The 13,676-nt window shown below is 43.4% G+C and overlaps 1 protein-coding gene across 3 annotated transcripts in view; it reads left to right on the top strand.

Moving 5' to 3' along the window:
• HS6ST3 (heparan sulfate 6-O-sulfotransferase 3) overlaps positions 1-13,676 on the top strand; it is a 333,065-nt gene that overhangs the window by 11,608 nt on the left and 307,781 nt on the right. For all 3 annotated transcript variants that reach the window (XM_040538576.1, XM_040538571.1, XM_040538562.1), the window contains exons 4-5: positions 1,505-1,617; positions 2,049-4,816. In XM_040538576.1, the coding sequence (XP_040394510.1) occupies positions 4,281-4,816 (536 nt within the window). In that variant the 5' untranslated portion in view covers positions 1,505-1,617; positions 2,049-4,280. The remainder of the gene's footprint in view (positions 1-1,504; positions 1,618-2,048; positions 4,817-13,676) is intronic.

Here is a 13,676-nt window from a genome sequence, read left to right as displayed (position 1 = left end):
TCATTTGCTGATGCCCACTGTGAATCTAGGGATGGGCTGTAGTGGTGGTGCAAGAGCAAAAGACAACCATGTCTACTCGGTAGAAAGGACGTCTACCTATACACAGCTAAGCTTTGGCATTTATCTAAAAAGATCTAGCTCAAAGTTTTCAGAAATGTTCTTTTTTTTTTTTTTTTTTCTGGGAAGCTATCTTCCCAACAACTGTAACTATATATATATATTAATTTTTCTATGAGCAATTTTAAACTGCTGAGTGATGGTTGTAAACAAAAGGGCACCGAGTAGAATGCTGGATGTTCCTGTTGTCCTAGGTCAGTGCCTTACACAGGTGGAATTACCAATATTCAAAGCAGAATACGGCTGGTCATTTATCTCATGAGGAAAACAAGCAGCAGCGTGTAAAGAATGACTTTCAGAGGTATTTGCATATGGACTGGCACACATGAAACATTTAAGACTATGAAGCATCAGCATAGTATATATAATAAAGGAATAGTGAACTGATACTATATCACACCCAGGACAATGTATGAAAGTAACTGAAGAACATATTTTAACTCACATCTTTTGCATTATGATCTCTGCTGGACCTCAAATGTTGCTGCTTCTTTGTTGTCTATATCTGACTAAAGGAAAAAAAAAGGGGGGTCATAGGTTTAAGAAAGTTATTACATACATAAAAAGAACAGCAAGCATGAGAAGTAAAAATTAACGTGTCGTGATGAGTTGCAAGAATTACAAGATGGTGAGCCGGTGACAGTATAATGCATAAATTACTTTAAAAGGAAGAATACAGCATTTAATGTGCCATTGAAATAGAAGGTTCAGTGACTGCAAAGAATAAAATTTAATCTGACAAAAAATAAGGGAGGTTTATACTATAAACCTTGGAACAAATTAATCCCAAAGAGATGAATGAAGTTAGCATGAGTCTATTAATTTAGCTACTACGGTTTTACAGTTTACATCCTTGTGAAAAGGGAGAGACCTGGGACTTGCTGAACAATGAAAAATTGTTTTATGGGAAATCTCAACTGGCTACAAGTGTTGAAACATTTCAGGTCAGGCAGTGATAAATAATTGAAAGAAACCAACGTGACGTAAGTGTCACTTCAATTTTGCATTAATAGATTATTAGATGTTAACCTTGTCAGACAGGTAATTGCTGAATGAAATCATACTTTTGTACCTTTGCTTCGTAATATCATTTTCTTAGTCATGCATTTTGTACCAAACTTGATGTTGGCACTGACACTATTTCACATGCCCGTTGGTTCAGACTAGCAAATGTTATATCGATTCCTAAAATAAACGGTAAGCATGCCAATTTTTATTTTTAGCAACTCAGAAAGTCTGCTGTGTGCTACCTGGGAAGTGCCAAGCAGAAGAGGCGTAGTGTGTTGGAATTTTAATACAGTTTTGTGCGTGTATTTTCACATGTTATATGGTAGAGATGACAGTAGAGATTGCATGCTGTTTTTAACAGGTGTTTTGTTTTTTTCAGGTGGTCTACCTGAAATTGCTATGAGGAGTAGATCATTTCAGAATTCTCTTATTTGAATACTTGGTGAACTCTGAGCTATACTCTGACAGCACAGGATCTTGGAGAATTATTATGTAAGAAATAAGAGAACCTTAAATCTTACTTGTAATTGTTTTGTTTTGAAATCCATGGAAACTTTATTCAGAGTACCTGAAAACTAGCTTGTAACTAACTTCTGATTTTCCTTATAAGTAAACTCTTGTTGGAGACTTACAGCTGAGTTATATTTTAAAGGGAAAAATGTTGAGACTGAACAGTGTTTGCAGTTTTTTAGGGCTTTGTTTTGAACTCAGCTATGTTCCGATTAAATCAATGGAAACACGACTGGATTCAAAGTGACCCTTATTATTGCTTCACTGGGGCTGATGAACTACAGCCATTGACTTTGGAAGAACCTAACTAATTTTAGTGAAGTTCAGTCCCACAGGGCCTTGCACCATAGCACGTACATCTCTAAGGAGAACATAAAATACTACCAAATAGGAACACTACGTTCTCTTTGTAGGGACACTCAGCACCCGCTAAGTGCAGTGCCAGGCAGACACCTGCTGGAGACCCCGAATGCTCCCCAAACCTTCGGCCTCACTGGCAGTACAGCTTATGGTGTAATGGTTACGGTGTAAACAACACTGTGTGCAGTTGTGAAGAACTAGGTGGTGGCTGGAGGTACTGTGGGTTTTAGCTCTACAGCAAGCACGATCTGCAAAACACCATTAGGAATATTAAAGTTCATAAGTAAAAGGCTGTCCTTGAGAGCTGCATAAGCACATTCATTTCTGTGGGCCTGCGCGTACTTTTTGCCAGTTTCAGAAATATGACAGTTTTTTAAAGGTCAAGTTTCTCATCTAAACCTCATTATAAATGTTCTTCTCCTGTACATCCTTTCTGTCCAATAAAAATACATATATATAGATATGGATTTTTTCTGGTCTTCACAAATCAGTAACTGTGTTGTGCAAGTTTAAATAAATAAGAACTTTAAATGTAACTGTAATTCACTTTCCCTGTTTAGTAAATTCACCTTTTCACAGAGATGAAGGTACTGTGTCAACAATCTGGTATTTATTGAGAAAATCTTAAATTGTCATAGCACTTCTGTATCTTACTAAAAGCACTATGAGAGATACTTCAGTCTAAATCCTTTAGCGGTGTTTTTATTTCAAATACACCGTTACCAACACAAGCCATCCCAGTGCTATTCTGTTACAGAAACAAGGCTATACTTAATGTTGCTTCTCTGTTTTGATGTTTGCTTGTTGGGTAATGAACAGGCTAAAGGTGAGAACAAAACGCTGCTGTACCTTGTATTTATAAATATTCACCTATCTGTGGGACAGGCTCGCTATCACCCCTTGCTAGGGGTGAATTTCACCAGATAATCCATGGCGTTCTCTGCAAAGTTTCCTGCAGAGAGAAGTCCGTCTCTCTTGATGCCTCGGTAAGATCCAGAGGCTTTTACCAGCCTAATACCTTAACAGTGTCGTGGGATCCTGGAAAAGTGTATGTGTGTGTGATATGTGTGTGTGGTACGTGCATATGTTTGAAGTCAGGTGACGGATGGCGTTGTAGCAGCAACTTTATGAACATTTTCCAGCTTCCAGAGTTTTATCTCCTTTAGTTTAGGCTGTTTTCTAGCACTTTGCAATATTTCTCACAAGTTTTAATAGGAGCTGACGTTGTCTTTCAAGAGTCTAAATACTCCTGCTTTCTGTATAAAAATCTTCATCGTAAAATACAGAGGTTTTATCGGTTTTTATAGTTTTAGAGTTAAGTAGTCCCACGGGGATGTACTGCTCTGTTGTTAAGAGGTCTTCCAGAGTTGGTTGGTTGAAACTAAGAAAGTTGCCCTAGTGCTGCCAGGCATCTAATGAATAAATGGAGTAAAGGAAGACATTCTGTGATTAAATAGCTTGGATGAGCAATCAGCCCGAGCACGATGTGCTTTGCATGTTAATGCGCCATAACCCAGGGGCCGTACAAGGCTTGTATTTGGATGGGAGGTGCTTGTAACAGACTTTTACAAAATCCGGAGAGCTGGGCGCGGACAAAGCAGTGGCTTTGGCAAGGAAACGCCCGCAGCGCCCGAGGCGCCTCAGCACCAACGGGCCGTTGAACGTGCGGGGCCGGGCGGGACCGTTGGGGGGCTGCGGGCCGAGCCTCGCCTCACGGCCCGGGCGCCCCGCTCACCTGGAGGAGCCCCCTTTCCCCCCTCATTGGCTGCCTTCCGCCCCGCCCCCGCCTTCTCATTGGCTGGCTCCGCCGATCCCCCGCGCGCTATTGGTCTCCGCCCGGCACCTGGAGGGGAGCGAGGAGCGGCTCCCTCTCCCTCCTCCTTTACTCTCCCCCCGCTCCCATTGGCGGCAGAGCCGGCGTGCCGGGCCCGCCCATTGGCTGCTCGGCCGGCCGCGTGCCCGGATTGGTGGGCGGCTGCGCGGCGCCCCGCCCCGCGGGGGGCAGAGCGGCGCGTTTGGGCTGGAGAGTTGCCGGCGCCGCTCGGCAGCGCGGGGCTGCGGGCGCCGAGAGTCGGGCGCCCGCTGCTGCCGGCCGGGGAGCGCGGAGCGGGGCATGGCCGCGCCGGGCTGAGCCGAGCCGAGCCGAGCCGAGCCCGGGGCGGCGAGCAGCATGCCGCCGGCCGCCGAGCGAGGGGAGCCGGGCGGGACGTCCGCCCTGGCAGCGGCCGGCAGCGCCTGAGCCCGCGCTGCACCGCACCGCGCCGCGCCGTGCCCCGCGCGTCGCCATGGACGAGCGCTTCAACAGGTGGCTGCTGCCGCCGCTGCTGACGCTGCTCTTCCTGCTCATCGTCTACCAGTACGTGTCGCCCGCCTGCCCCGGCGCCGCCTGCCCCCGCCGCCCGCCGGCCTCCGCCGCCCGCCGCGGAGGGGACCCGGCGGACGAGGAGGAGGCGGAGGAGGCGGCGGCGGCGCTGCCGCGGCTGGTGCCCAAGTTCCCGTTCGCGCGGGGGGAGCTGTGCCGCCGGGTGCGCTTCGACATGCGGGGCCGCGACGTGATCGTCTTCCTGCACATCCAGAAGACGGGCGGCACCACCTTCGGGCGGCACCTGGTGCGCAACATCCGCCTGGAGCAGCCCTGCTACTGCCGCGCCGGGCAGAAGAAGTGCGCCTGCCACCGCCCGGGCGGCGACAAGGACACCTGGCTCTTCTCCCGCTTCTCCACCGGCTGGAGCTGCGGGCTGCACGCCGACTGGACCGAGCTCACCAGCTGCGTGCCCGCCGCCATGGAGCGCCGGGGCTGCGCCGGCAACCGCACCCTCAGGTCAGCCGCGGGAGGGGGGGCGGGGGGGGGGACAGGGGGCGCGAAGCAGCGGCCGTTAAACGGCGCGCGCCCGGCCGTTAGCGGGGGGAGGGGCCCCGCACGGACCCCCCTCACTTTCACCTCACGGCGTTTGGGCGGGAAGCGCCCGTCGGTGAAAGCGGAGCGGCTAATAATTAATAAATTAATAAATAATTGAGGGTTACGTGTCCGGGGTCCGCCGTCCCGTTCGCTCCCCGTAAGGAGGCGTGCGTTTTGTTCCCGAACTTGTGCCAGGGACCGAGCCCTGCCTGCTTCCGCGCGAGTTTCTCTCAGCTACGCATCTTTAGAAACTTTATTTTTTAAATAAAAGCACAACCATCACCGAAACCCTCCTGTGTATACACGGGTGCCTCCGCAGCCTTGTAATTGGTATCTGACAGCCCTCAAAACCTCTTTTTTCCCCTCATTTCAGGGCAGCAGGTGAGATGGTTGAGTGCCCGTCGCCTGCTGCTTGGGGACCTGGAAGGTTGTTGTGGGGAAAAAATCGCCGTGTGAATAAATATCCCCGGTGACACGGGCTGTAGGCTTCTGTGTGTGCTGCTTCTCTTCGTGTTAGCTTGTGTCCGGTCTTGGAAAAAAATCTTTTCTGTTTTGAAATGGGAAAGTTGTCCGACGGCAGTCTCTCAGCATACAGGATAGCTGTAGGCGATTCACTAAGTTTCGGGCTTTGTTCCCACTCATTTACCATGAAGTCACGTTTCCAGGCTAGAGTTAGGTCCTGTCCTTATTTGTATGACAGACCCTGAACATGTGCAGTAACAAGGTAGCAGATCAATTCTCTCTTAAACTTTAACACTATAATGATTGCAGTTTCAATTTATGTAAAATACCTGAGGGAAAAAAAGTCTTTCCTTTTTTTCAAGTTATATAGTTTTCCAGATAACACAATGTTCTTTCATTTTACTGCCCATCTTAATTTTTATGAGTCTGCAGACTGTACGTTTTTATCAGCACCACTCACACGTTGTTTTGGCTCTTGTAAAAACACATAGTCCATGACGCCTGCGGGCTTGTTTTCCCTGGTCCAGTTTATCACCAAGATAGCTGGTTGCTGTTGTTGAACAACTCGAAGATGACTTGATGTAAGCATCAAAGACGATAACGGGCCCTCCCGTACCACAGAGCTCCGCACGTTTGGCGTGATTCCAGCCACGATGATGTAATGTTGAGCGCTGGGGACTTGGGCTGCACTTGCAGGGTGCTGTTAAGGCAACTCATACAATTTTATGAAAGATGTTCAGCTGGGTATAAATAGAACGTATGGCTTCATGTGCTAGTGGAAGAGAAATGCTGTGGATGTCTTCAAGGGCAAAATAGCTTGGTGGCAACAGTACAGCGGCAAGGAATATTCAATAAAATTGTAAAGGAAACCAAGGAGGGGAGGAGGAAGAGTAATACAGAAATGTCTGAGAATACTTTACCTGTCCCTGGCATCCTCTCTTCTTCTCCTTTGTCGTGAAGAGTAGTAGTAAGTGAATAACCAAGTGTTAAATTCAGTGCCAAAGATTGCAAATGGGTGGTAAAAGTGAAGTAGTAATTTTTATACTTCTAGGTAGAAAACATGATTATATTAATTGATAACTTTGAGTTGATTTACAAAGCAGGTCATGGCAATTATTCAGTTGTTTGTTAGTAATTATTTTGATTGAAGAAAAAGACAACTAGTGACACTTCAACAGTTACAGCTAAAGTGTTTTCTTAATTTTTTTGGTTTAGTTAGGGAATGCTTTGGTTAGTATGGCGTCTTACTTGGGCTTTCTGGATTCATCTTCACATAAGTGAGGGAAGTGCTGTGAATACTTATTGGTCGTATCATTCTAATACTTGCTCCTTCTTGTTGTATTATATGCTGTTCTGGGCAGACATCTTTTTCTTTTTATCATTGCTTTCTCTTTACGGTTGTGTAGCTTGACTTCATTTTTTTTCAAGGAGTTTTAAAATGAACTATCAGATAACCCTGAAGTATGGAGTGGCTCTGCTGCGAATGTCTTTGCTCCTGGTAAAGTTGGAATCAAGCCTAAAATACTTTGCTGGAGCACTGTACTATTAGAGGCATATGTCTAGGTCTTTTTTAACGTATGAACTGAAAATTGAGCGTGAGGTGACCGTGTGCCTAAAATAAGGAAGGAACTAGCATATGACCCTAAAGTAGAGCATGCAGATTTTTTTTTAGTCATCCTTTAGAGCTTCTGAATGTATTTTAGGCATTAGACTTCCCTGATTAGCTTAGGTTTTCTCTTCAGCCTTCTAGCAGTGGAGCCAGGAAATCAGGCTGAATTGGTTAGGTATACAACACTGGATTTTCTTTGTGGCTGGGAGGGCAACAGGACAAACCAAATGATGAATTTGGTACCCAGGTGTTTGAGCTCTTGTGTAATATATTTGAATATGTGGTGAGGATGATTCTATTCTTTTCTTCATAGCAAGGCATTAATATAATCTCTTCTTTCAGCTCTCAGTATATGTAACTGATCTTTAACCACAAAGAAAGGATAAGCAATTCAGGGTGTAAATCTCTGCATTCTGAAATCGTGGTTCTTAGAGTGCTGGTGATTGTGTAGCATAAGTAAAGATTAAATAAGTGAGAGCCTTGTTTAATCTTGTTTAGTGTTCTCAAGTATTTTATTTGCTATTTTGTTGTACGTTAGATAAAGTCCTAACTTTTAACACAGGTTTGTAGAAGAGTCCATGGAAAAAATAAGGGAGGGAACGGTCCTAAGGATTTGAGGAAGTGTGTGAAGCCCTACTTCACCCTGGATTTGTTGTCCTTCATGAGCAGTGTGCTTACAGATGTCTTACATCTGTAAGATCTCATTGGGATATTGCAGAAACCTGATCTTGGCTTTTTTCATTTTCTGGTGTTTGAGTTCTGAAATCTTGTATCCCAAGAAGGAACTCAGGGCAGAAGCTGCCACCGTGGCCCAGCAACTTGAACTCCTCAAGCCCAAGCATCAACTCTAATTTTGAGGTCGCTGGACCTATGGGAGACCTCTATGGGACTTATGATGTGATGTGTCCTCGGTCCAGCCTAGGTACTTCAGTGTGAAAAGTTGTTTGTCTGTGTATTGGATGCTGATGTGGAGTTCAAAAATCTTTATCAAACTCTTTGTTATATTTGGAATCAAAGCTATTCTTTTGAATGATGTTACTTTAAAAAAAAATAAAGGCACTACAAAACTTTCATTTTTTTCAGTCATTTACACGTTTTAATTTGGAGGATGTGAGACGTTCTGTTGAAATATTACCTAAGTGTTTACAGAATAGTGCCGTTAGTTTCTAACACTAATGCGCAGCTTTCCCTCTTACAACAGTTGCTTTCTGGACAGTGAGGATATGGAGAAGAGTATGCAGTTGATATGGTCTTAAATTAAACTCATATTAATGTAGTTTTCAGCTCAGTGTTGCAAATAATATAATTAGAACATTGTGACTTCTCTCAGGATGCCGTTAGGTTCACATGGAAGCTCTAACATCAGTAGCATACCCAGCAAACATTTCACAGGAGACTTATTGCTGAACCCAAATTGCATGTACAGGGTAATTTTCTGTGCCTTCCAAAAATGGCTGTTACAGGAGAAGGTAACGGAATGGTGCACAATCTTTTTGTAAGGAACGGTCTTTTATCTCTGACCTCTCTGTCCTCACAGTTGATGTGTTTAGTTCTACCTTGGGAACTTGGCTTTCCTTCAGAGGCTATAGAGCTTCAACCAACATTTATTGAGGACAAAAAGGAGAGAGAAATGACGTTAGATGTCTAAATTGGGATGCCATGGAAGAGCTGGTCTCAAGTCTGAGCAACTGCCATTAGGCTGCCTCTGTAGACAGTGGGGAGGAGCAGAGTAGTACAGCCAGTCCTTCGCAGGGGCGAAGACATGGCTGAGACCTGATGAATTTTCTTCTGGAGGGGCAGCTCTTCCTTTCAGTGGCTACAAAGGAAGACTGGAGGGGCTGGTTTGGACTAGATGTTTAAAACTCGATGGGAAGTATTGCATATCTCACGTTGCAGACACGTGGCCCTAGTTGATATTAGGAAGAACTTCTTTACTGAAAGGGTTGTTAGGCATTGGAATGGGCTGCCCAGGGAAGTGGTCGAGTCACCATCCCTGGAGGTCTTCAAAAGATGTGTAGATGTAGAGCTTAGTGATATGGTTTAGTGGAGGTCTTGTTAGTGTTAAGTCAGAGGTTGGACTCGGTGATCTTGGAGGTCTCTTCCAACCTAGATGATTCTGTGATGTCTGCCTCTCAAGGTACCAGGTAAATAATACCTGGTGTGTGGCACATGGCTTGTGTGGCCTCTCTGCTTTATGTATGAGGGATTGAAAGGGGACCTTTAGAAGTTCTTATCAAGGCACGCTTTCTCCCTTGCTGGTGTCTGTAATATCATTAATAATTATTCATTATTATTTATTGCTAGTTTGATTAAATTAGGAAGGTAATCTTTTAAACTGCACACTTGAGGGAACACTTCATTGAAACTGTTGTCTAATTTTTTTATATGAAACAGTGAAATTAGTCTAATTCTGTAAACCACATGGGCTTTATTATCAGTGCAGTGTAGTCTTCTAAAGTATTGATTTTCATTAATTCGCTTCTATTATACTTCCCAGTTCTTCATGTCTAACTTGCTGTATGCTCTGTTAGTCTATGGAAATATAAATCAGCAATAAACCCATGAGTCACAGAATTGGGAGAGTTAAATAGAAATTAGCAGGTTCCCTTTTCCTCTGATGCAGTCCTATTGAGGTTTTTTTAAAGCTCTAGCAATAAGAGAGCATAAGATGGACTCCTTTCTTTGCAGCCATGGTAACTGTGATCATCACAAACACGTAAGAAGAGTGCTAATTGAAAATTAAGACTATGCTGAAGGTAAGGAGGAGATGAGAACAAAAAGCTTCAGGTGTTTAAACTGAAAAACTTGCAAATTCTCTATCACATCTTGGTATCTTCTGAAATGAATGTTAGAGCTAGTGAGCTTTTATTTTTTTTCCCCCCTCATAAATTTAAGGAACAACAAGGGTTGAGAAACTTCTTGTGATCCTGCTACTGACAGTCTGATGTGGTGATTTTTTTTGTTTTGTTTTAATCACCTCCATTGTTGGTAACTTTAGAAGAACCGTTGGTAATCCCTTCTAGGGTTTCAATATCCTTACAGTTGGACAGTGGTACTGTCTTCAGTGCTCAGTGTGATTTTTTTTTTTTTTTTTGAGGGACATGGAGTACAAATTGATCCCTTGCTTTTTATTTGCCTACTAGGTACTTCAGTTCTTAGGAAGTCCTCTTTCAACATTCCCTTATTGAAAAAAATAACCCAATCCAGCTCATTCTGTATTTCTTTTAGGTCATTTTTATTGTTTTTCTTCTTTTTTGGGTTTATGTCAGTTGCTTTCTTGAAATGTGATGCTTCGGTGGTGGTACGATATTTCATCCATATATGTAGTACAAAGTAGAGCAGAAAAGATTACTTCATTTATTCTGGAAGTTATGCTGTTGGTTGTACTTTTCAGTGACACTTGCTCATTTTGCGGTTGCGTGACATTGACTGTCCAGCTTGGGATTTAGACACTATTTATTTTCTCAGAGACTACTACTTATATTTCCCATTGTCTTTTTTATGACTCATTATTTCTGTTTAAGTATAGAGCTTTGCATTCATCCCCACTTGGTTTTGTTCCTCTTCTGCCAGTTTCTAATTTGCAAAATTGATTTGAATTTTAATTTTGTCCTTCCTAGCTTTATATCATTGACGTATTTAATAAATGTGTTCTGTATTCAGCACCCATGTTGTTGATGCAAACATTGAATAGAATTAAATCCCATTGTAATAATCTTTTGTTTGGTAGAACTCCCTGGAAAGCAGTTCTCAGAGTTGTGCCCCTGCCACATTATTATTACTATTTTGCTAGGCAGTGTTTTTCTAGCTTATGACACTAATTGGAAGTGTTGTCTAGTCATGCTATTCTTTTAAAGGCATTTCCTTCTTGCTCTTCCTTTTTAAAGTAAATTACTATATTTTTAGAAGGAAATTTGACTTGATCCAGCTTGAGTGAGACTACGGTGCTGTCTGGTAGGTAATCTTTTCTTCTGTGTGTTTTAAGCTCTTTGTTTTAGAAATCATGGCCACTGGAGTTAAGCTGAGCGTTGTTTCCCGCATCCTTTTAAGAGGCGCTGTTTGCCTTTCTCAGCCTTCTGATCCTTCACACGTCCTTCCGAAGCTTCCTGTGGCAGCCTTGGTTCTGTGACTGGTTCCGACCCCTTGATTAGCGCTCTCGTGTGGGGATTATTTTTATTTTCCCCAAGCTCAGTTTCTTTCTAGATGTGTAATTCATGTACTTGCTAACTGTTGTATTTCACAATTTTCTTCTTTCTGTTGGAATGACAGGCTTTCGCTTGTGTTTTTTCAAGGGGGTCTGATGCTAATAAGACACTGAACTCTTCCATCTTACATAACAGAAGTGTTCAAAATGTTTATCTTATTTGTTCGACCTGATTGGAGAATATATTCCTAGAATATTATCCTTTACTGCATGCTTATTTCACTTTTCTTTGTCCCTTCTAGCTCTTATTCCAACTTGAACATAAAGACCTTTCATATTCTCTTTGAGAGTCTGGTTTTGTTTCTAATTCCTTCTTGTGCTTAAAAGCATGTTGTGGTTGAGCCTGCTTTCTTTGCGTTACTGTTAATTGTGCTTGTGACCGTTTATTGTTTGAATAACTAGCATCTCTCCCCACCTTTTTGCACTGTTCTTGTCTCCTGTGAGATGTCTGCCCTCCAACCCAACCTCAGGAGTGGCAGACAAATGACTGATGGGGACAGAGCTTCCCAGCATTGCGGTTGTTGTGGCTCTGGAAAACTTTTGACCCAAAGTCTTGTCTTGAGGCTGTTGGAGCTGTAGCAATAAGCCTCAGCAGGCTGCATTGCATGGGGGCTGCAAAAATGACTAGAATTCACGTTTTCTGCTCATTGCTAGTGTTGATGAAACAATAGCACTAATTTGGTTAGGATTTGATTGTTCTCATTCACCCATCACTGTAACTTACAGATACCTGTGAAACTTGCACCTCCTTGCCTCGAAATTTACAGAACGTGTTATGAACATGATCGCTTGAGCAGTAGTTCTTCTAGTGTCCGCAAGAGAGCTTACCATGATTTACCCAAGTGAATTTTCTTGCCCCTTTCATGCAGACCTCACTGCCTCTCTTTTTAATCTATCTTCTTACATATTGGGTGGGTTTTTATTGTCTCCTGGATATCTTATCCTGAAAAATAGGCTAATACCCTTCTTGAAATGAAGGAGCTATTCTCTTTGTGCAGGAGCCAGTCAAAGGGAGTCTCAGGGACAGAAGTGGAAATGTCAGTACCTTCCCCTAGGGCTGCCCAGTGTTACAAGACAGCAACTGTTTTGACTCCTGTGTTAATAAGATGCTTTTTAATTTGTATTATCTGGCTGCCTAACTTAATTTCCAATCCTCTTGAATAGGGTATTGATTAAAACCCAATTCTTACATAGTTTTAGGTGTACGTGTTGGTCTGAGGTGGAATGGGAAAAGTTTCTGAGTAGTGCCAATAGAAGTTAAATCTGTGGACAGAGCCAGTGGCAGCAACAGGGATAAAATTGTAAACTTACTCTGATTTTTGAGACCCCTGTGGGGGCAAGGGGCATCTCTGCCAACTGGGTGCTGTTAATCACAAAGCAGCTCAATGAAAAGGGTGAAGAGCCGTTTGAACCAAATGTCTTCTCCCCTCAAGTGTGCAGGCAGCTTTTATACGTTGCCCTCTAAGTCAGTAAAACATTTCCTCTTGGAGCACGGTGCAGCAATGGCAGTGAACTGAGCTCCTAACGTAAATGCTTTGCTCTCTGTGCAGCATGAGACTTGAGGAAAGCAAGGGAACCGATGTTCTGCAGTGCATCTAGTATTGCATTCAGACTTCTGCCTGCTCTCTGGAATTATTTTCACCACAAACTTAGATTTTCTTCATTAAGTACTAAACTAAATTGATTGTCTTAATGTCCTGAGTTGCCTTAGAAGGTAACTGAAAGTTCTGTCACGGTTCTGTAATTGCTAAACAGATTTTCAGACACAGTGTAGGAGGCTGATTTTGTGACCTGAAGGTCTAATTTGGCCTATCTGTATGATAAAGTGATTCAGCATTGACACGATTACTGATATGGGGGGGGGGGCGGGGGGGAAGAAACTAGTGGCAAAACGATCTTGGGGTTTTGTTCAAGGTGGCATGGATCTACTTTCAAGCATATTCTAGAATGGCAACATCTATAACTCTTGAAACACCTGTGGTCTCTTTTCATCGTCAGTGCTTGAGATTTCAGTATGTATTGACTAAAAAAAGTGTAGAATGGGTTCTTGCAGTGATACGGTCTTCTATCCTCAAGCTCTGAAGACTGTGGTTGTTCTGCTGTAAAGCAGAATTTCTAATTTTTTGTGAATACTTAGCTGCTGTTCAAGGATGAAACTGTGTAAGGACCATGACACACTGTATCAAAGCATATTCTTTAATGTGTGGGATGACCGTGTATCAAGGCAGGGATGGTAGCATTCAGCATCTCTTGCTCAGACATTCTTGCGCAGGCGTTAAGCTGGGGGAATCTCAACAGCTCTAAACTGCTTTTAGATGAGTTATTCTAACAACAGTTAGAAACTGCTTGTTTTTTGCTTACTGGTGGTCTCCAAGAGCAATTTGTTGCTGAGAGTTGGAAGGGTGAAGGAACAAACTAGTGATTTTTTTGTTTTCTTTTTGGTTTATGATGGCTTTCAGTAAATGAATGCTGAGATAGCCTAAGACCAGTGATTGAGGATTTACAGG

The sequence above is a fragment of the Cygnus olor genome, chromosome 1 (assembly GCF_009769625.2).
Source record: "Cygnus olor isolate bCygOlo1 chromosome 1, bCygOlo1.pri.v2, whole genome shotgun sequence".
NCBI classification, from domain to species: domain Eukaryota; kingdom Metazoa; phylum Chordata; class Aves; order Anseriformes; family Anatidae; genus Cygnus; species Cygnus olor.
The sequence above is the reverse complement of the archived record's forward strand: the minus strand, read 5'-3'. Positions and strand labels throughout refer to the sequence as shown.